A 24,602-nucleotide genomic window follows, 5' to 3' on the forward strand; every position below is an offset into this window, starting at 1 on the left:
GTCTTGTCTTCTGTTCTAAGAAGTTTATCATCATGAGTATTACAAGTGAAAAGGAGTCTTTGAGGATAGAATAAATTATTAGTTGTAATCATGACTTTTTTGAGGCACAGTTCGTGGCCAAAAAGTAGGGAATCTTTATAATTATTGGTATTATGCCATGATTTCTAGAAATGTGCTAACAAAGAAGAGTGTTTTTTCACTAAACTTGCTTTAAATATTATCTGTGGAATTTGACTGGCAGTCTACAGTATTTTGTGATTAATTAACAAACTGGGAGCTATCTGCTATCTTCCTGAAACTGTTGGTCTTTTTGTCAGGAACATTCTCAGTTGTATGCCTTTCTATATCTTTTTCCAGTCACAAGTGATATTTGGTAAATATGAAGATACTCAGTTGCAAAAAACACATGCTTTTAATTTAATTTAAATTTAATTTATTTCTGTAAAGCTTTTTTTTTTTAAGTATATTGCTTATTTGGAATCTGCAAAGTAAAATAGAAGTGAGAAAGAAAAGGGAACATTTGGTTTTGGTGTGAATTGCTTTTTGGTAAACAGCTTTTGGTGATCATTTTACAGACTAAAATTTAACACATATGATCTGATACTCTAGCATGTGTTTTGTTTGCTTGTTTGTTTGTTTCAGTAGGTTCCATGCCCAGCGTGGAGCCTAGTGCAGGGCTTAAACTCAAAATCCTGTGATCAAGAGTCAGATGCTTAGCAGACTGAACCACCCAGGTGCCTCTGTGTTATTTTATGTGTAAAGTGTCCTGGATGTAAGCATTTGCTGAAATATTTATGTTTTCGTTATATTTATATATGAGTATATGTTATTATAGAAGGGAAGCATACAATGAGTAAAGTATTTAATCGTAGAAAATTCCAGTTTTAGGATTGGCATTGCTGTATTGGAATATTCTTTTTTTTAATTCAACATTAGGTTTATTTTTCTGTTATTAAAGAGTTTTCTCTAACTTGTCCTTCTTACTTTAGGGGCTTTAATTCTTAGGGGTTAAGAAGATACAAATACAGTAGTAAAATCAAAATAGAAATGGGGTCATGGGGGCGTCTGGGTGGCTTAGTCAGTTAAGCACCTGCCTTCGGCTTAGGTCATCATTCCAGGGTCCTGGGATCAAGCCTCCTGTCGGTCTCCCTGCTCAGTGGGGAGTCCGCTTCTCCCTCTCCATCTGCTTTTCCCCAGGCTTGTCCTGTCTCTGGCTCACTCTCTCTTTCAAATCAATAAATAAAATCTTTAAGAAAAAAAAAAAAAGAAAAATGGGGTCATGGTTTCTTTGGCAGTAATATGAGTTTTAGAGGTGAAGGATGACTTAGTATTTAAATTAGAAGTCCTTTTCGAGGCACAGTAGATTGAACATGGAGCACAATAAATTGACTCTACAACTTTTTCATACAGATTTTGGAGCGCTGCCTCTTTGTTGAATCAGATTCTTTATTGCCTTGGACTAATGAAACAGATGTCAGATGGCTAATTGCAGTAGGAGGGAAAACCTACTGATGAAGGAGATGGATCAAGAACTTGGCCTTGATATTTGTGTATCATGAAGTTTCATTAGGCAACATGGTCACTATTAATGAATATATTGATGATACTGCACTGTGGCTTCTTGAAGTGAAGGGTTAAAATATATGCACGTCTTCTATATTCCATTACTGTTCTGAAGGAGACTTAAATAGATGTAAGAAAATCCTGTAGAAATCATACTAATTAACTTGGTTTCCTTGTTTTCATAAAGTAGTGTAGCAAGTGAGTATTTGCTTTGTACCTGTTTGCTATGGCTTTTGCCTATGCTAATTTACAATGTTTTATGTATGTGTTACTGAAAAGGCACAGGTGTGCATATGCATAGAACAGCCTTGATAAGAAATACTTGAGGGATAGTACTTGCCGGTTTTGTTCATAGAACTTTTCATGTGTCTGCAATCTTTGTAAATCGTAGGAGGCAGCCTGGTATATGAAAGGGCTTATAAGAGAGAAGAGGTGGCTTCCGGGGTGCCTGGGTGGCTCAGTCAGTTAAGTGTCTGCCTTTGGCTCAGGTCATGATCTCATGGAGACCCATGTCAGGTTCCCTGCTCAGCAGCAGTCTGCTTCTCCCTCTGCCTGCCACTCTTATCCCTGCCCCAACCCCACTCCTGGTCTCTTTCTCGCTCTCTTTCAAAATAAATAAATAAAATCTTAAAAAAAAAAAAAGAAAGAAAAAAAGGAGTGGGTTCCAAATCCAGGCTACACCTTATACTAGCAGAACTTTTGAGCAAGTCAGTGTCTCTAAGCCTTAATTTTTTCACTTCTAAAATGGGATAAAAACAATGATATCCATCCTCATAGGCAATAAGTGTAAGTTTACCAATTAAAGCAATAGATGTACCAACTGATAAAGCAATCTTCGTCCCAGAGTATTTCTTTTTCTGTTTTTTTTTTTTTTTTAGTATTTCTTTATTAATTGAGATTTTTTTAAGCTAGACATCTAACCGTGGCCTACTCTTGCTGCCAAGTATCTTTTATTGGGTAATTGTTACTTCTTTTAAGATTTTATTCTTTGTATTCTTTTGATATAGACCCTCTTTCTTTAATGAAATAATGCTGATACTAGATAGTAATGTTTTTTTTTTTTCTTCAAGAATTATTTATTAGAGAGAGAGAGTACATGATTGGGGGGTACAGATGGGAAGGGAGAAGCTGAGCTGGAGCCCATTGTGGTTGCTCGATTCCAGGACTCCAGAATCATCACCTGAGCCGAAGGCAGGCACTTAACTGACTGAGCCACCAGACACCCATAGATAGTAATGATTTTCAAGCATTGTTCTTGGCAAAGTAAAAGTTTGGCAACAAAACACAGTGTCAGTTACTTCCTTTTTTCAAAATAATATTTTTTTTTAACTGACTTGTGAAATCTAAAGACTTGGGAATGCCATTATTCTTTTTATCTTTTGTGCTATTTGCCCTAACATCCTATGGAATAAGGACTTCGTTTAATCATGATAGTACTCAGCACAGATGGATGTTTGGGGGCATTTTCCTACTTCAACACACTAGTGAATAAAGTTAAAATTTCTGACATTCTTCAATTTGCAATGTAGTGGATTGCTATATATAGATAAACTGTGGGTTAATATGTCTGTACTTTCATCCAACCAGATACGCCTTTATTTCCCTTTGACTGATTTTCAAGGAATTGTACAATAAGAGATACTTAAAATTATACATACATGATTCCATTTCAAGAACTTTGCTCATCTTTAGGATTTTTCAGTGCCCATAGGTCATTACATTAGATAGTATCACACTGGCAAAGCATAGGATTGTGACTTAATTAAAATTTCTAGTTGGCAAAATTCTAGATAAAAGACTAGTGTATATAGGGAGGCATAATTATTGCAGGATTGAGATCCAAAAGGGATTAAAGACCTCCGCAAACCATCCTTATGTTATACAGGAGAAAGTAGGACCAGAGAACTTGGTAGTACAGCTAGAAAACAATAAATGCTAAGGAGAATAAAGTCTATTTTAAAAATGAGGAAACTCCTAAAGTTGAAAATTTAAATTCTGTTATAACATAGTTTACTAATGTGTAGATTGATAAATCAACTTGCTCCGTTAAGATGGTACATACTTTCTGCTTATGATACTTATTTATAATGTAAGTCCTTGAGCCCAGTGAGGGCCTCCATCCCAGGACCCTGAAATCATGACCTGAGCCAAAACCAAAATTCAGATGCTCAGCTGACTGAGCCACCCAGGTACCCCAGCTCTTATGTATTTTTAAGAATGATACATTACAGTGTTTATCTTTATACTTTTTCCTTCACCTTTTACATCTTTTAAGTAAATGTTTATCCAGATAATCTTTACCTCAGTTTATCATGAAAGCTTGAAGTCAATACACAGACATGTTTCTAATGACTTTATATTTTAATAGCATTTTCTATTTTTCAGTAATTTAGAAGTTTATTTGTTAGAACAATGACCATGATTTAAAATTTCTCCTTAATGATTTTTTTAATAATTTGTGATTATAGAGTTAATATAAGGTCATTAGAAAACAGTACAAGCTCATTATGAAACAGCACAGTTACATACTTTTGAAGATGAAAGGGTTGTAAAGTCTCATTTTAAATAACCCTGAAATATAACTAGTGTTAACAGACTAGTTCATAATTATTTCTGTATTTGTAATCTTCTTGATTAGTAAAACCTTGTGACTATGTACATAAGTGAATATGTGTGTATGGTTTGTGTGTGCATATGCATTGGAAATATATCACTCCACTCAAATATGAGTGGAGTGTACTTTAAAATCTAGTAAGCTAACTAATAAGATAGTTTTAATCTTATTCTTGGCCTCATTCTAAAAATATTTTGCCATATTTTATCCTAAGAGGTTAATTTGAATGTACATATATATAAATATACTTATATACCCAGTGTGTAGCCACTATCCTAGCAATGTAAATATATAAATGGAAGAAAGAAATAGGAGAAATTTTCCTCCTCAGGTAGTCTCTTAACTTGATTTCTTACTTTAATTCCCTGTCATATAAAATTTTAAAGAAGTCATGAAATCTATTTAGAACACGATGCTACAGTGTAAATTTGAAGTTTTCATGTAGAAAGTAATTGAGATAGATTTCTGAAGTGATGATCTAGTTAGAAATCTCCTTGCTAATTTACAGATTTCCAAATAATGTGCATCAGTATTTACTTTGAGGCTTTTAGAATTACTAGAAGATATAGCTGAAAATAAAGATTCTGATTCATTATGTCTAGGGTAGGGTCTGAGATTCTGAATTTGCAGGAAATTCAGAGGCGTTGCTTATATGTTGCTGGTCTATGGACTACTCTTTGAATAGGAGGGCTTTAGGACAGAAGTCAGCAAACTTTTTCTGTAAGGGGCCAAGTGGTGTGTATTTTTAGCTTTGTGGATCATATGGTCTCTCACATACCCTTAAAGTTGAAACAAGTTGATTTTTAGCACCAAAGCACCCATAGACAATACCTAAAGGAATGAGTGAGGCCATGTTCCAGTAAAGAGAAATAGGTGCAGGACAAGTGTGTTCTAGTTTGCCAATCCCTGCTTCAGGAGACTACTCTGAAATTAGATAGTGCTTACAAAAGATTTTTAATTTGGGGGCTATATATATATATAGAGAGAGAGACCCCAAATATATATATTACAATAGGAAAGCCTAATACATATACATATATATATATACACACATATATATATGTATGTATATTGTGGGGTTTGTCTGTTCATTTAGTTTTAATTGACTAGTTTTATAAGCCATAAGTGTATGGCACACATTTCTAAAAATCACATTTCAATTTTGGAAAACAGATAACTACTTCATACCTTATTGATAGACTTAATACTTTTTACTGAATATCTGAGTTTTAATGAATAAATGATCCAAAGTAGTAATGAAAGTTCAACTAAAGTCTGTCTATTTGAATAAGCAGGAAAGCTTACAACTTGAGGATGTTTAAAGTTATAACAAAATAAGTAAGACAGCTGCTTTAATGCCCATTGTATTGATTTTACTCACTTCTCCTTTTAGATTGTGAATCCAAAGTGACTTGCTTGCCACGTTTGGGAAATGGTTTTCCAGGGTTAAGAAATGGAGTGGGAAACATAATTTAGTGGCAAAGAAAATAATTTTAATTGAAATTTTACAATAGGAAAGCCAAAGTAAATACAAATTTTGTGTGTTCAGTTGTTATGAACTATGAGAAAAATTGGCTTCCTTTTACCAAGCCTTGTGTAAAGAAAAAAGTTTGATGTACCTGTCCTATACAGTTGCAGAATTGTAGAGGTCAAAAGAAAGGTCAAGTAGGAGAGAGAGCCTGGAGCAAAGCTAATGAAATGTTAAAATAGCAGAAGGCCTCAAATTCATTCTAAAACAGGCCAAGGCCTGTGGTGTTCATATAAAGAGAATAATAAGGCCGAGTTGAATCATCCAGACTAAGATCTGAGTAATCAGAGTTCACAACCCTCATAGTCCGAACTAGAATCTCAGGTAGCACTATCCATCCAACCATCCATCGATCCATCTCCCCCCCCCTTTTTTTTTTTAACCCCTGTGGCTATTCCAAATCCTCATCACATCACACTCTTTTCTGTGGGTTCCACTTCCAGTCACAGAAAGGTCATTGTGAGTGAACTTCCAGCTTCTTCCCCTTCTCCTGATTATAAGCTTACTTTACATACACACCTATTATTCTACCTATTTCTCTTCTCTCAGAGTATAAAGTGTCCTCACACCTGCCCAAACGTAATTTTACTTCCTTTGTTCTAGATCCTTTACCCTGCCCATCCCTGCAATTCCTTTTTTCATATATCTTCAGGTTTCCCCGTTATCTAGTCTTCTTGTTGGAATATTTCTAAAACACTCAAGTTTCTCCTCTGGTAGAGAAAAAAAAAAAAAAATCCTTATGCCCGCTTTGCCTGTCTAAGCATCTTCAAAGACTAGAGAAGGGGTAGGCCCAGTCTCCACACTGACTAACTTTGCTAGCAGAGGTGTCTTGGAGTTAACCCTATACTAAATTGTTTTCTCCTTGAATTGACTGCAGGCCTCCTAATTACAAAACCTAAATGTTCTCTTTTTTCTTTTTTTTTTTTTGGAGAATGTGTGTGTGCCTGCCAGTACACCTGCATGCACACACACACACATTGGGGGGGGGGGGGGGGGGGGCAAAGGAAGAGGGGGAGAGAGAATCCCAAACAGACTCTATGCCCAGCCCAGGGCCTAATGCAGACCCCTTTATAGGGCTCTGTCTCACAATCGTGAGATCATGACCTGAGTTGAAAACAAGAATCAGACCCCCAAATGACCAATCCACTCAGGTGCCCTTTTCATTTTTCAATCCATTATTTGAGATGGCTTACGATCGTCCTCAGAATTCTTTCTTAATTTCTATGACACCACTCCTTCCTGTTTTCTTTCAGCCTTCTGATCACTACTTCTCTTATGGAATCACTTTTTTCAGCTTTTCCTAGTTGGCTGAAGACTTCCAAGTCTATCCAGGCTGCCTTGAGGCTCTTTCCTGAGGAACTTGCCTTTTGGTTTTTATTTGTATTTCCTTTTGCTTGCTGGGAATTTTTACTTCAGTGTCCTGTAGGCATAGTTCAATTTAGTCTATCTAAAATTGACTTCATTATTTCTCACTACCCACCAGCCTGTTTCTTCTCTTAGCTTCCCTATTACGGTGAGTGATATTTTATCCAGCCAGTAACTCAGGTAAGAAACCCACGATTGCTTTCAGTTCTTCCCTCTCTCTTAGTAACTCCAGCCGGTCAAGGAGACAAGATAAAGGCTGGCATTTATTGTGTGTGTGCTCAATAAATGCTAGGCACTGAAACAAACATTGTTAGTGTTATCTTAGTTTAGTGTTCACGAAAACACTAAAGAGAGGAATTGTTATTCTCATTTTAAAGATGAAGAATTAGATTTTCAGGTGGGTTAATGTCATTTTTTAAGTACTAGAGACATGATTAAATTCAGTTGAAAGAGTTTGCTTTCCAGATCCTTTAACCATACTAAACCATTAGCCACTTCCTGCACTCTCCATTGTCTCTTGCTTCTACACATGTTGTCATTTCTTTAGAATTCTAATTTCCTCATACTCAGTTTTAGATCAGGCATTAACTCTTCTTTAAAATCTCCCCTTCTTCAAGCCAGATGGCTCCCTTATGTTCCAGTAATGCTGTCTACAAAACTTTTAACACTCAGCACATTGTGTCATTAGACTCTTGTCTTAGAGGGCAGTATTGAGGACAGTACTTAGTCTTGCTCATTTCTCTATGTCCCATATATAATGCCTGATATATATAACTTATTATGTAAATTTTGGTGAAGTAAAAGAATAGAGAACTGAGAAAATTATAAAAATAAGAACTTCAGAGTATAAAGTAAGGGGTGAATATGTTGTTTTTTTCCTTAATGACAGACAGCATTTCCTAAGGGAGGGAAGCTTCCTTTTTAAAATTCTAACCCTTATGTCCTAAATAGCACTGGTAAAGTTAGTTGGAATACACACAACTTCATTCTCTCCACAATTTCTAATAAGTAATTTTTAGAGAAATGAATACAAAAGAAGTTGTATTATTTTGTGTTTCTGAAAGAAACCTAAAAGGAAATACTTTGCAGGTAATTGAAATGTAGTGGTATTTAGTATTTTCTTTCAGATTTTGGATTTGGTTAAGAACTTCTGATTCCAGATGAAAAACTGATAGTTATTCTAATCAAAGCTCACACAGCTTAAAATTCTTTGGGAATTGGGGATTTCTTGGCCTGGGATAGAATGAAAAATAAAAGACAACTCAGATGTGTGAAGGGGGAATAAATTAGTACCAACTAGCTCATCCTGTCTCCAACTGAGCCAGTCAGACACAGAAACAAATAGCCAGTTGGTTCTTATTGTAGGCCCTTAATATAACTTCTTATTCTGGTAAGTACAGAGAGCTTTCTGCTTAGAGCAAAATTGGTTAGCAGTGAAATGACTTTCAAATTGGAGGGAATTCTGTCATAAAAGCATGTCTTAAATGAAGGAACATAGAAGAGGGAGAGGAAATATTGGAATGAAGATGACATAAGAATGAAGATTTCAATAGAGTGTAGTCTGGAATGTAGTATAGAGATTCATTTCAGAGTCAACCAGTGAGTGCTACAGTGAAAACAATAAACAACATGAAACGAGAGGAGACCTGCTTGAACTTGTTGGTCTGTCTTAAAAAAACAAAGGCAGGAGCACCTGGGTGGCTCAGTGGGTTAAGCCGCTGCCTTCGGCTCAGGTCATGATCTCAGGGTCCTGGGATCGAGCCCCGCATCAGGCTCTCTGCTCAGCGGGGAGCCTGCTTCCTCCTCTCTCTCTGTCTGCCTCTCTGCCTGCTTGTGATCTCTGTCAAATAAATAAATAAATAAAATCTTTAAAAACAAAACAAAAAGGCAATTTATTTGAAACTTTTGGCAGTGTCTTAATTCAGTACCTTAATTTATGGTTCCTTTTAATTTCCAGAATCATTTAAGTCATTTAAATCTTAAGTTATATATATATATTCCATTCCTATAAAGTGTAAATAAAATTGAATTCTTTTATAACTTACTTTATAAGTTACTATTAAATATCAATATAAATATATTGCTAGAAAGTATGTTTCCACACTATAAAATCTGGATATAAATATTAGAAGTGTAAGATTCTTTAGAAAATTACAAAGGGAAATGATTGTGAATTTGTAGCAAGAGGGTAATACCAAGCAGAAATGCACATATACATACACAAACCCATAAATCTTCAGTTATTTTCTTCTATCTACCTCTTGGGTCTTGTTTGTATAATCTTATTTTTTGTTTTTTGTTTTGGTTTTGAGATAGGTCTAGTTGTAGGTATTTTGCTTAAAGGGAGAGTGAAAGAGAATGTCAGAAGAATTTTTAAAAATCTCATCTGTGGCCAGTTTTCTTTTCTATATATAGTGGCTAATATTTGTTGATTATTTGCTATGTGCCAGACACCTGATTCTCAGCTGTGTAAGGGAAGATTTTTATTTTTACTTTTATTTTATTTTTTAATTCTGTTTTATTTCTATTTTTATTTCCATTTTGGGGAATTGAGTCTCAGAGAAGTCAGACAGTTTCTATCTTCATACACCTGGTAAGTGACAAAGCTGGCACTCAAACACATCTTTGTCTAACTACAGAGTTTAAATGCTTAAATACTAACAGGAACCAAATAAGAATTTCATTGCAGGATTATTTATTATTGGAAAGAAATTCTTTAAAACCAGGACCAAATGGTATTTTTTTTATAACTTCTCTTTTAGGATATGGAAGTTGTTCTGTTATAATGCTACCTTTGTCACCGTATTTTTTCCAATATAATTTTTATTGAACAGTATTTCCCATTTATTTCCATTTTGATTTTAGAACTTTATTGCAGTATAGAAGTTTATCTCAGTGTAATAAAATCCACATTTAGGAATCCTAACATTTCCTTTAAGAAACATTCTGGTTTTGTCATTAAGTTCTATTTTTCTACTTATTTTTAAATGTTCAAATTATTTTGAATTCTTATGTTAAATGATAATGTTAATTTTCATTATATTTTGGGTCTCTTTGACTGACTCCTTGGGACCAAAATATGTATGTAGTTCTATTCCCTGGATAATTGTTTTAATTTAAGTACAGGTAATGTTGGTCAATAGCCCTTTTTAATAGGTAGAAAAAAACCTATGTAATCTTTTTCAAATGTTGTCATTTTATCCCAGCTACTTTGAATAATTAATCAAAATTTAGAACTAACTGGAAGGGACTTTGTGTTAATCTGGTGCAGTCGTTCACCTAATATGCATGAAATCTTCAGTGTAAGTTCACTTCTGGCTCTGTCCTTTTTCCTTTACACCTCTTTTGTCTTTTGGTTGGTCCATTGCCATCTCTGAAAGCTTGGGTCAGAATTCATATTATTAAGAAAACTTGATCTTGTTAACTGTATTTTTTTTTTTTTGCTCTTTTCTATTTTTAATTTTATTTATTTATTTGTCAGAGAGAGAGAAAGAGATTGAGCACAAGCAGGGGGAGTGGTAGGCAGAGGGAGAAACAGGCTCCCCGCTGAACAAGGAGCCTAATGCGGGACTTGATCCCAGATGGAAGGCAGATACTTAACCAACTGAGCCAACAATTCCACACTTATATTTTATATACAGTTGACACAAAAGCATTTTGAACAGGGCATGTTTTAGGGAAATTAATTTGTTACAGTGTGTTTAGGTATATGGAGAAAATATGAGTGGCTTCAAAAGCATTTATTTTTAATTCATTTTCTTGGTCACACTGATATTTGAAATAATTGTAGCAAGTCTCTAAAAATAGTCACGTCATTTTCAAAATTTCTTTAAGCCTATTTCAGAGACTGTGTGAATGCTGAAATAAAATGGAAGGTTATCAAAGTTAAACATTTCCATTAAATAGTGCTATGAGGTGATAGGATTTGATTTCTTTGTGGGGTGTGTGTGTGTGTGTGTGTGTTTGTGTGTTGTCCATCTATTCAGTAGCATAGTCCAAAATTAGAACTCTGTATGGCATGACAAAATCAAATTAGCTTGACAGGGCTGGGTGTTATCTATCTACTTTTGTGGGTTTGACAATATTAATATTAAATTAAATAATGCTGATGTTTTACTTACTCTGGATAGAAATTTTTTAATTATATATCTGATCAAGTTTCCCATATTATACTTTATTATGTAGGATTTAAAAGTCATAGTTATTTTGCTTTGTTGGTTTAAAATACATAATAGAAGAAAGTGCTACCCTTTTAATTATTATTATTTTTTAGGATACAAGTGTATTTATTTTATTTTTTATTTTTTAATTAACATATAATGTATTGTGTGTTTCAGGGGTGCAGGTCTGTGATTCATCAGTCTTACACAATTCACAGCACTCACCATAGCATATACTCTCTTTTTTGTGTTTTTAAAAAAATCTCTACACCCAACATGCGGCTTGAACTCACAACTCTGAGATCAGTAGTTGCATGCTCCATCTACTGAGCCAGCCAGGTGCCCCTGGAAAGTGCTAATCATTTTCCTTTTCCATACATTTTCCTTCATGAAATTATAGAAGAATTAATGAGCAAAAATTTTATATACTCTACCAAACTTTCCCAAGCCCCTCCTCCCCTCTGTTTTATTACCATTTGCCTTGCAGTGTGTGACTGCTTCAGATTATGAAATAAAAGGTCATGAATGACTTATAACAATAAGAAACATTTTGGAATCCTTAGTAAACCTCATGATAAAACTGAATGAAACAATACACAATAGATACTTTGGGCCAGTAGGGTTTTTATTTTTATTTTGTATAAGACCAATAGTGCCTTACCTTATACATGCATGCAAATTAAAATTAAGAAAGAGGGGAATCTGGGGAGCTTAGTCAGTTAAGCATCTACCTTCCACTCCGGTCAGGATCTCATGTTACGGGATGAGCCCCACGTCAGGCTCCCTGTTCAGCAGGGAGTCTGCTTCTCCCTCTCCCTTTGGCCCTCCCCTGTCTTCTGTGTGTGTGTGCAAGCCATGTGTGCTCTCTCTCTCAAATAATATCTTAAAAATAAATAAAATTAGGGCATTTGGGTGGGTCAGTGGGTTGGGCCTCTGCCTTCAGCTCAGGTCATGATCTCAGGGTGCTGGGATCAAGTCCCGCATCGGGCTCTCTGCTTGGCAGGTAGCCTGCTTCCCTCTCTTACTCTCTGCCTGCCTCTCTGCCTACTTGTGATCACTCTCTGTCAAATAAATAAAATCTTTCTAAAAAATATTTTTTAATTAAATAAATAAATAAAATTAAGAAAGAATTTGTAATAGAACAGAAATACCTTCTGAGCCTCACACTGAGAGTGAGGCTTTGAAAAACGTACAAACACTAGAATTATAGGCCCTCCCCCATTTAATCTTATCCTTTTTTTCTTAATATTCATAGAACTTGTGGGATTGCAAAACCAAACCAAAGGGCTGAAGGAAAACTGCCTAAAATCACCAGTTCTTTTTATTCCATGTAAATATAGTGATAGCTCTTTTGAAGATAAGCTGAATCTTGATTTCTCCTACACTGATAAATGAAAAATCATGATTAGGAAAAGGAGGGAGGAACTTGAAAATAATAGTCACTTTTGTTCCTTCTGTCTTAAAAATGCCTATTGGTAAAATGTAAAATTTCCATACATATATTTCCTCACCTCTTCCCCCAGCCCTTATATAACTTAAACTTACAAACATAGATCTGTTTCTGGATGCTAAAATCTATTCTGTCTTTTTCTGGTTCTGTTAACTTCTTTGTTAAAAACTGCTTTGTTTTTATATTATGACTTCTCAGAATTTTTCTTTTCTCCTTTTGCATTACTGTGTGAGATAAACCTAGTATCAAAGTATTAGTTTCCCACCAGAATAATTCTGTTGAGCTACTACTGAGATCTCATTGAATTTATAGTTTCTTTCTGAGGTAGTTGGTATCTTTACAGTGTTGAGTATTCCCAGATTATGGTAGGTTATTTCTCTTTACTCAGATACTCTTTTAATGTCTTTCAATAAAGTTTTATTTTTTATTACAATATAACTTACATTACATGAAACTCAGCATTTTAAAGCATATAACTCAGTGATTTTTAGTATATTATCAGTGTTGTACAATCATTACCACTGTCTAATTCCAGAACATTTCTATCACTCCAAAATGAAAACCCCACACTTAACAGTTACTCCTCTGTCATCTCCTCCTCTAGACTTTTTGTCTATGGATTTGCCTACTCAGGGCATTTCATGTAAATGGAATCATACAAGTCCCAGAAATGTGGTCTTTAATGTCTGGCTTCTTCTTTAATATCTGAGTGTAGTGGTCTTAAAGTTCATCCATGTTGTAGCCTGTATCAATACTTCTTTATCCTTTTGATGGCTGAATTACATTCTATTGTATGAATAGGCCACGTTTTATATATCAGTTGATGGACATTTGGTTTGTTTCCACTTTTTAGCTCTTAAGAAAAGTGCTGCTATGAACATTCAGGTACAAGTTTTTGTGTAAAAACATGTTTTTAGCTGTTGAGTATATACCTGGAATTGAAGTGATGGTCATATGATAACTCTCTTTACTTTTTGAGGAACTGTCAAACTCTCTTACAGGAGCTGTGCCATTCTATATTGTACCAGCAATGTGTGAGACTTGTGATTTCTCCATATCCTCACCAATAACCTATTCTTTACTTTTTTGTGTTGTAACCATCTTAGTGGGTATGAAGTGTTATCTCATTGCAGCTTTGATTTGCATTTTTAGAGTGACTAATGTCTAGCATCCTTTCATGTGCTTGTTGGCCAATGTATATCTTCTTGCAGAACTGTCTGTTCAAATGTTATGCCCCTTTTAAAATTGAGGTTTTTGTCTTTTTTTTTTTTTGAGTCATAAGAATTTATATCTCAGATAGTAGGTCACAGTTATATATATGATTTGCAAATATTTTCTGCCATTTTCTGGGTTGTCTTTTAACTTTCTTGATGTTGTCCTTTGAAAAGACTTTACCTACTAAATGGTCTTACGTACCTTTTTTGAAACTTAATTGACCATAGATCTATGAGTTTATTTTTGGACTCTTAATTCTGTTCCATTTGTCTATATGTTTATCCTTATGCCAGCACCATACCATTTGATTACTTTGTGTTAAGTTTTGAAATTGGGAAGCAGGAGTTCTCCAGCTTTGTTCTTTTTCAGTATTATTTTGACTTTTAGTGTCTCTTATTTCCATATGAATTTTGGAATCAGCTTGTCCATATCTTCAGAAAGAGGCAGTTGGAAAGGAAAATTGAGGAATTGTACCGAGCTTATAGATCAATTTAGGGAGTATTGCCATTTTTACAATATTGTTTTCAATTCTGAAGAACACAGGATGTCTTTTTATTTATTTAGATCTTCTTCAGTAAAGTTCTATGATTATCTTCATGTGAGTCTTGCACATTGTTATTTGTGTTTCTAAGATTTTGTAGTTTTCATTCTAAGGATCTTTTACTTTTAGCATAAAATTTCTTTTTGGGTTTTTCGGTTTTTATTAATTTCATTTATGTAGCATAGGATTTTTTTAATTGGCTAATGCTGCTGTATAGGAAAGTTGTTGATTTTATCAGAGATAAACAAATATCCCTTTTTATGAGGAATAAACACAAAGAATAGAATAGGAAGTTTAAAAACGGACCAGACATACATGGTTATATGACTTAGGACAAGGCAACACAACAATTTTATATAGGGGAAAGATGGTCTTTTCAATAATTTGAGCTGAAACAATTGGATATCCATAAGGAATAACATGGGCATTGGCCACTACCTTATGCAATATACAAAAATTTTAGATGAATTATAGACCAAAAAGTCAAAGGAAGAACAATAAAGTTTTTCTAAAAAATAGTGTATCTTTATAACCTTGGAGTAAAGATTCATCGAAAAGGCCACAGAAAAGTACTAAACATTAAAAAGAAGTAAATTGGACTATATTTAATAACTTGTTCATCAAAGGATCTTATTAAAGAGTGAAAAGACAAGTCATAAACTGAAGAAGATTTTTGTGACACATACTATTGACAAAGAATTTGTATATAGAATATATAATGAGCTCTGTAAACCAGTAGAAAAAAGTAAAAGATAAACAGGAGTTTCAAAAAAGGGAATTTTTAAATGTGCAATAAGTATGTTTGTCATCAGAAAAAAAAAAATTTAAACCACAATAGCATAAAATGAAGAGTCACTAAAATTAAAAAAACTGATACTACTAAATGTCGGTGACAGAGTGGAACAACTGAAACTCCTACATTACCAGTAGAAGTGTACAGTAGTCAACTACTTTGGGATAATGTTTGACATTTCTACTAAAGCCAAATTTAATTCTGTCTTATAACCCAGCAATTCCACTCCTAGCATTTACCCAAGAGAAATGAGTACAGGTGTCTCCTACCAACAAAGATATGTAGCATCATATTCCTAGTATCTCTATGTATAGGAACCTCATATTAGAAACAACCCAAATGCTTGTTTAGAATGAGTGTAGTAGAATGGTGAATTTTATTATTTTTATACAGTGGAGTATTAAACTGTAATACAAAAGGACATGCTAATGTTACATATAACAACATGGGTGATTCTTAGAGACATAGTATTGAGTGAAAGAATCTAGACACAGAAGGAAATGTATTATATGAGGGCATGTAGATGGGGGCAGGTGAAACCAGGCATCATGATAACAAATGGTTATAGTGGTTATCTCAGAATTTGGGGGAGGGAAGGTGGATGGGGAAGAGGAACAAAGGAGCTTTCTATGGTATTGGAAATGTTTTGCTTTTGATCTGGATGGTTGGTACATGAGGGTGTACCATGAAAAAATTCATTGATCTATATGCATGTTAGGCATTTGCGATTTACTGTGTATACTTTTAATTTAGAAGTAGCATGCATATATAGAGATTGAGTAAGATATGTACTATACTTGGTACTAGTTTTTTAATCAAAACATGCCCTTTATAAGATATAAGTGAAGGGTAAATGAAGCAAGATGGGATTGGGAGGGAGATAAACCATAAGTGACTCTTAATCTCACAAAACAAACTGAGGGTTGCTGGGGGGAAGGGGGTTGGGAGGGGGGAGTGGGGTTATGGACATTGGGGAGGGTATGTGCTATGGTGAGTGCTGTGAAGTGTGTAAACCTGGCGATTCACAGACTGTACCCCTGGGGGAAAAAATATATGTTTATAAAAAATAAAATTAAAAAAAAAAGATATAAGTGAAGGGTGTTGACAAAGGGGCACCAGGATACCTTCAGTTTTCTTCAGTACTTCAAAGATCACAAATAAGTCATAGGAGAAAAAACCTGCCAGCAGGGGTTGTCTTTCTTCCCCAGAGGGGAAAATATGAGTATTTTGAAAAGGAGTTTTAAAGCAAGTGATTCCTCAAAGATTTTAAGTCCCTTGCCTAACAGTACATGTGTGACAACTGATACAGTGTTCCTAGTGGAAATATGGTACACTTGAGATGGTAGAAAGACTAAAAATCACTTCTCTAGAGCATTTCTTCATTGCCATTAAAATTCCTTGCTTTGCCTGTTATGTAAGGGTCACTTAACATTTGAGCATGTGCATCTCCATAAAATTCAGTTATGCATACCTATATTGTAGTTTAGTAAACTGTAACTTCAGAGGCTTTTCTATTTTTATGGGAGTCCAGGGTCAAAAACTAGTAAAAGAGAACAATTAACTCCTGAAATTCTGTTCCATGATTAACTTCATTTTGTTAGTATGAATTTAAATGTTCTTGGGTCATTAGTGGTTTTTAAGTAATGAATGACAGGTTGATAGTTCAATTTTATAATTAGCTTTTTGTTCACTAATCAATATATATTTGAGGGAGTTTTTTTTTTAAGAGATAAGTCATCTAGTGTGTCTATTTTATTTTACCATATAGTAGGTAACATGGTGAAGTAGATTAACCCTTAATGGTAACACATGAGGCATCTTAAATTAACCCCTGGGTGACTGAGGTTGAGTGGAGAATATGAATAATAATAATAGTGGCTCTCAGGCTATCAGGGCCTTCTATAGTCTCAGGTGAATGCAGAGATGGTATTCTACAAGGAGTGTATCTTCATTTCTTGCCACAGATCTTATAGGGCTACAGTCCTTCAAATGTTAAATGAAATCCAAATACCTCCCTGTCTGTGAGCTGTCCTTAGGAGAGATGAGAGGGCATAAGCATGGTGACCCTCAGCTCTTACTACTGATGACTTTGGGCTCTTATTCCTGCAGTGCACCTCCCTGTATATGCTCAATTTGGATTGTTCCAGCGAGGAAAAGATTCTGTTCTTCCTCTGGCACCATTTAGATATTAGCTTCTATTTTTTTTTAGCACATCTCATCTTTATGAGGATAAACAAGGAGTATTATTGCAATAGTTAGTGGGAGGAAACTTAAAATGTAGTAAAATAAGTAAAATTGCTGTAAAAGGAATCAAATGTCAGGGGAAATCTGTGCACATAAGCTAGTTGGCACTCATAGTAATCATAAAACAAGAGATGTGTCTTTCTTTGCTAATACTTAGGAACTCATTGAAAGCCACTTCAATTAAGTAACCTATTAAGTTGAGAACTGAAATGTCTATAAAAGACATAATCTGATTTATGACTTAGATATGGACAAGTGCTGTTTTTAGTGCTTACAGAAAGAGTAGTTTCTTCTTGTGATCTAAAAATGGTACAGACAGGACAAATACCTGAAATAATACATATTTTTAGTTCTAAGTGAGAACAAGAGAACAGGGAGACAGTGCTAATTAATGAAAGAACATGCTTGTAGTATAATAAGATTTATACCATAGAATTAGGTTATGATACACTTAGTGACTATGAAGAATAGTAAAAAAGTATAAGGTATTAAACTGAACATTTTGGTCTAATGAAACTGAAAAATTGTATTTGATAACCAGGATAGTTTTTGACAGAGAACTTAAGAGAACTTTACTAATCCTGCAAATATCCAGTATTCTCTTTTAACATGTGTATTAATATGTAAAATATTAGGGAAACATTTTTTACGTTATAAGCATTTTCAATAAAAACTGATGGTGTTTCTGTTATACCAAATTACATTTTCCTTTTTTCATTTGTTTTTTTTTTTCCCCCTAGGAAACTGACTGGACATTCTTTCCACATGGGCTATAGCATGGCAATTTTGAATGGCATTGTTGCTGCTCTTACTGTAGCATGGTGCCTCATGTAAACCTACACTGAAGCAATATTTTTGGTAAAACTTAGTCATGGTTGCTTTATAACAACAGGGAAGAACATCATTTCATCATTTGTCTACTCAGAAGACCAAGAAACCTGCTGTCTGTGGTTCAGATATGTCATATCATCATCATTATGGAGGACCGTTTTGTTTTGTTTTGTTTTGTTTTTACATGGAGGACCTTTGTAAGCACCATTCTAGAACTTAGGCATTGAGAATATCTGAGTATTAAGTTTCAAGTAATTTCTTAAAAATATAAGGTGTTTACCTCGTCTTTTTACTTTTGTGTGCATTGTCCTTATAAATTATAGAAAACATTTTAGTGGAATTCAAACATGAAAACTTGAATATGGGTTAATGCTATGTATAATACTACATTTTTGCTAAGAAATACTAGTGGACTGTTTAAATGAGATAGAAATACTTATTTATTCATGATATTAGAAAAGCAAACAATGCCTACTACTTTGACATTTTATAGAAGCTACTTTGAAATCAGAATAGTTTTCAATAGTAATAATCAACAGAAGGTGCATTTATATTTTTTAATGGGGTATAATTCCTTATGTGTTTTTTTAATATATTTTCCTACTACATATTGAATTTGTATGTTTTTAAAATTGCTACATCTAAACAAATGTATATATTATTTTTTAGCTGAGGGAAGCCTAATACCTACCATTTTAAGTAAGTATTTTTTTTTTAAACAAAAAACAAAAAAAATCTCACAAAAAACAAACACAGTGAGCTGAGTTTAAAATTAAGTAAACCTATTTTAGCAAAAAAAAATCTGATAAAAAGTAAATTAATTAAACCACTAAGATATTGAGAAAGTTGAAGTTCACTATTTCTGTTTCCACAGTTGCAAATATTTTTCTTGGTGTGTATACGATTATTCCAACAGAACTGATATTATTTTGTTTTTAATAAATATAAATCTAAAATTTGTATATTTGGAAATGCTTGAACTACTTTGTTTTTAGTCGCAAAGATTTAGTTAACAAAATAGAAAAGGTATTTTGATAATGTATATATGTATAATCTTTTTATATATGTTTCATAATTTTCATATTTAAATGTCCTACAATTGTGTTTCTTTTTGTTTTTATAGTAATTAACCTTAATTGTTCCTACTTCTTTTCTAAATACCTGTTTAGAAATTTGCTTCAATTTTAGAAAGATGGGCTATTTAAAATGCTGTGTTCCCTGGCCATAGAAAAGTTTATATTAGGAAACCATTGTGTATCAAAACAACTTATTCAAGCTAAATGGGAAGTGAGTATGTGCAGTGTGTTCCTGTTATATGCTAAGTGTTGTTACTGAGTAAATGATTTAATGATATTTCTAAGTCTTAACACTTTTTTGCTACTCAGAAACCTTCCATTGGAAATGACAAATGCTGCTCCAGTTTAAATTATCTGAAGTGGTTAATTTAATATGGGGGGAGGGGTGTGTGTGTGTGTGTGTGTGTGTGTGTATGTGTGTATACACTTATGTACATATACAAATCCTATTGCTTAGAGTATTCCTTCCAAAGTGGTTGAAATGAATTTATGTTTACTCCCTTTCTCTTCGCCCTCTCCCAGCTCTTCCACTGCAATTGAACATATAGGTAACAAAATTAGTTTTTCTTCTCTTCACCCTTCCAGACCTTCCCTCCCCCTCAACCAATTTGGATAGCTCCTTCCAGATTTTTTGTATCCTATGACTAAGAAAAATATTACAGTACACCCTCTATATGTAGGTATCTATAAGATATTATATATACATATAATGTAGATACATATCAATATATATCTGTAGACATTTCTTCTAGAACCCTGTTTCTTCTGGAACACTATTTCTTCCCGACTAGCACTCCTCTTTCTTGGGAAGTTCTTCTCTGCAGTTCATCATAGGGTCCAAATTTAAACCATCCTATTTCCATAGCAGAGTGATTGAGTAAGGATAGGTATATAAACCAGAGCTGGGTCAATCCTAGCTTCTCATCTCTCTGGGCCACAGTGATTGTAACAGGGGTGCCAGAAAGATTGGATTTCAATGAAGACCTCTTCCTGGTTTACAGAGAACTGTCTTCTCATTTTATCCTTACTTGGTAGAGAGAGAGGGCCAGCTGTCTTTCTCTTATAATGATACTAATTTCATCATGGTGCCTTCAACTTCATGACCTAATTATCTCCCAAAGCACTACCCCCTAATGCTACTACTATCTTATTGGGGCTTAGAGTTTCAACAAATGAATTCTGGGAGGGAACAAACCTGCAGTCCCTAAAAATATTCATGTCAAAAGTAGGTTCTTAGAAAAGGTAGATTTCTAGTAAAACCTTTTAAAAGAGATTTTCTATATTTGTCTGTTTTTCCATTTCTGCTCTGTTCTTGATTGGATCAAGGCCCTATACTACAAACAACAGAAACCAGCTGGCTAACTTAAGAGAAAGGGAATTTAATGAAAGGATAGCCAGTCACTCTCAGAACTGGTGGGCAGGAACCAGGAGAGTACTAGAGGAGAAAAGTACTCAAGGTGGAAGCAAAGGAACTGTTTGATAGTGGGAACAGCCTGGTCAGGATGATCGAATGAATCATTCCTGACATTTGTTGTTGTTACTTGCGAGATCAGCTAAGGGTTTAGAGTCCTTGGAGAGAGTGCACAGTTGGCCAAGATTGGGTTATGTGCCTACTCTTTTGTCTTCTGTAATTGGGGGTAGCATCTGGAATTCTTTGGGGATGGGTGACCAATAATGACAAAAACAAATGTTCACTACATTTCACTCTTCGCTGTTCAATTTCCACACACGTATTATTCCTTTTATACTTGAATTTCCAAATGTATTCATGCCTAACAATGCAGTTCTCATTTACTACATCCGAATCCAAGGCCTTCAGGCCATGTTCATTTTTCTAGTTTTACCACATTCTCATTGATGTTCTGCAAATTACACTGAGCAGTGTGTGTATGTGTGTATGTTTTAGAGAGGACCATGAGTGGGAGGGGCAGAAGGAGAGGACGAGAAAGAATCTTAAGCAGGCTCCACACCCAGCATAGAGGCTGACAAGGGGCTTGATCTCATGACCCTGAGATCATGACCTAAGGTGAAATCATGAGTCAGACACTCAACCGACTGAGCCACCCAGGCGCCTCCTGAGCAGTCATTTTAATACTTACAAGAGGAAGAGATGGGAAATCTGTTAAAATACATGTTACATATGACAGCAAGAAAATACAGGTGGGAGTTACTGTTTTATTTAAGCACCAGGTTATGAGACTTGACTTCTGCATCTGTTCTTTTATTTTTGTCTTGGCTACTACTTTGAACAATTAGGTTTCTTCTGTAATAGAGTGACCAAGTTTATTTTAGACAGGACTAAGTCTTGTTTCTTTTACCACCAAATATGTAATGTAAGAACATACCTCAGAGAATCTTCAGTTTTCCCTCTATATTCTTTCCTGCTCCTATATGTGACATCAACTATATTATAGAGTTAAAACACCCCAACTAACATGGCAACCCTCTTTTCTTGCCAGATTACGTGGTGTCATAAAGAATCCAAAATTACCATGCAGCAGTTTGAACTTCCAGTTATTTTCAACTAATTTCTTTTGAACTCTTAAATATTAAAATCTTTAAAAACAGTAGAGTCTAGAGTCAGAGGAACAAAAAAGCAAAAACTTAAGAGAGCTTAATTAGGTGTAATAATGAGAGGCTATTTAGTTCTTGGAGCTTATATAGGAATAGGAGAAATAGCATTAAAAATCAGTTGTTGGATATAAATATGTACTGCATTCGGAAAGACCTGAACTTTAAGTGCTGTCTTTCAGTTGCCTTCATAACTAAGTCTTCAAGAACGTTACCTTACCTCTTCTGTGTAATTAATTCCTTGGCCAGAACGATGTTGTGTGGGAATCCATGATAATGTGTAAATTATTTAGTAAGTCCATAAATGGTGGTCCTGCCAGAAGTATCATGGATAAAAAAAGTGAAAAGACCATAATATCTACTAATGAGGATAAAATTAAAACATTACCTCTTCTAATGGAATTAGTTGGCTACCAGGTAGCTGACTGACACCCCTCTCTTAGCCCCAACATACAATACCAGTAGAAGCGGTCCTGGCAAAGAAAAGTTGGGGAAGTAGAGAAGGAGAGGGAGCAGTCAGAAAAGCATCTGAAAGTGTGGTTCTGTTTGTATACTCCATCCTTGCCATCCTGGCACTTTGTTTATACTCTCATTTAGCACCAGCTTCACAAGATACCAACATTTACAGAAAAGGTTGTCTTGCATACCTAATTACTCAGAGCCTTGTTCACAGTGAGGGCTTTGCTGTGAGTATTAATAAAGCTCAGAAATATTTTAAAAGATCCATCTATATACCCCTTCCAACCTTTCTTAAGTTGACACCAATCCTTTTCTGAGCCCCTGAGAATCCAGCCAGACTTCATGTTTACTTTCCATGATTATACATAATCTTATTTCATACCATGTCTCTTCAGGCCAAGGAGACAAAATGAATTGCTCAAAGCTCTGCTCCCTAGGGGGACTTCCTTTTCCTGCCCTTTGCTGTGACCCATGAACAGGGGGTTTAATGGTCCCCACCACCTAATTTGTGGCTGGTAGTAACATAACACACAGAACCACCTCTAAGTCAAGCTTGAATTTTTTTCCAACATCAGTTCTCCCTGTGGAACCCTCATGAGGCCACAGTTGTGAACTGAACGAAAAGAGGCAGCATGGCAGGGAGCATACTGGGAATGTGATCCCTCAGGTTACTCATGCCTTTAGGACGGGTGCAGGACACTTTTCCTGGATAATAGAACTCAAAGGATGCCCTTAGGTCAGTGATTTCCCACTGAGGGCAATTTTGCTTCTCAGGGGTAAAATTGAACAATTTAATGAAATACTGAACAATGTTTAGAGACATTTTTGATTGTCACAATTGCAGGGCACTCCTGGCAACTAATTGATAAGCCAGGGATGCTGCTAAACATCCACAATGTTCAAGACCGCTCGCCACAAGAAAAAATAATGGGGGCCCAAATACCAATAGTGCCAAGGTGAGAATCTCTGATGTATATTTATGTCGAGATGAGTTGGATAACATCCTGTTCAGAATGGTCAGGGTTACCTGGAGTTCTGAGATCAGGTGTTCATTCTCCAAAAAGCCAGATAGAATGAGCTGTTTCTCAAGAGCAAAGAGTTATTAACCTAAGGGGACTTGTCTCTGTGCCAGTACCCACTGGACCTCTGGCTAGCAAGTCTGTCACAGACACTAGTCATTAACTGCAGTGGCCTTGTATGTTACTGGAGTTTCCCACATAATAATACTTCCAGTCAAAGAATTCACTAAAAAAATTCATGCAGAAAACCTTTTCTTCACATCTGTATATACTGCCTGCTTTATACTAACAAGAGAAAGGCTTCCATAAAGATTATATACAACAATGCTGTTGTTGAATTGGAAGCTGAGACCTCATTTGGCCATTTCAAGTTCCTTAAAGCACTGGGCGCCGACAAAATGGGTGTTAAGGTGCTAGAGTGGTTGATAATCCACCAAGGACAAATCAGATTACTGCTACACTATGAGTGTGTTAAAACCGGAGAGGCCCTGAGTTGCTTCCTTAAACTCTCCAGTTAGAAGATCTCAACAGTCTAACATAGAGAGGAGCTCAAATTCCTTAGGAATGAGGTTTTAGTTACCCCCACTGGATAAAAAACCTACACCTGTTAAAAATTCTAGCTGAACGTCAAGGGAACATGGAATAGATAATGGACAAAATATATTCATAAATACAATCTAGGGTCTCATCACCAGTTTCAAAAACTGCTATATAGCCTCTACCTATATTCCTTTCTATGGCATGTGTGTATTTTAACCAAATTTAGCTTTTTTTCTTCCATTGTTGTATATAGGATTTTTGACATTAGTTAATTGCAATTTAGTGCACAGATTGCAGAATATTGTGACTGGGTTTACTATAGAACTGAGGAGGAAGGGACATTCCTGAGATCCTGGATATGGAATTGAATATAGTAACCTATGAGACTTGATTGCTTTCCTGTGAGGAAGGGTGTATTCTCAGTTGAATGAGAAATGGTTGTACTATGTTAGGTCGGATAATTTCTTGAAGAGGTATAATCATGGGAAATTGTGGCTATGTGTATATTGGACAGGCAAAGGAGTGGACACTAGTGGGTATTTTGTCATTTATGGACCTCTCAGCCCCACAACCCATTTTTATTTTGGGAGAATTCCTTGTTAATGTGTTTGTGGGAGGCATGGCTCCACATTA

The 24,602-nt window shown here is 35.1% G+C and overlaps 1 protein-coding gene across 1 annotated transcript in view; it reads left to right on the forward strand.

The window, feature by feature from the left end:
- The window catches only part of ARL6IP6 (ADP ribosylation factor like GTPase 6 interacting protein 6), a 36,595-nt gene extending 18,198 nt beyond the window's left edge, over window positions 1–18,397 (forward strand). The window contains exon 4 of the mRNA XM_032857829.1: window positions 18,214–18,397. Within this exon, the coding sequence (XP_032713720.1) occupies window positions 18,214–18,307 (94 nt within the window). The 3' untranslated portion in view covers window positions 18,308–18,397. The remainder of the gene's footprint in view (window positions 1–18,213) is intronic.
- The last annotated feature ends 6,205 nt before the right edge of the window (window positions 18,398–24,602 follow it).

Source organism: Lontra canadensis, unplaced genomic scaffold (genome assembly GCF_010015895.1).
Source record: "Lontra canadensis isolate GAN:19392208 unplaced genomic scaffold, GSC_riverotter_1.0 scaffold13, whole genome shotgun sequence".
NCBI lineage: Eukaryota > Metazoa > Chordata > Mammalia > Carnivora > Mustelidae > Lontra > Lontra canadensis.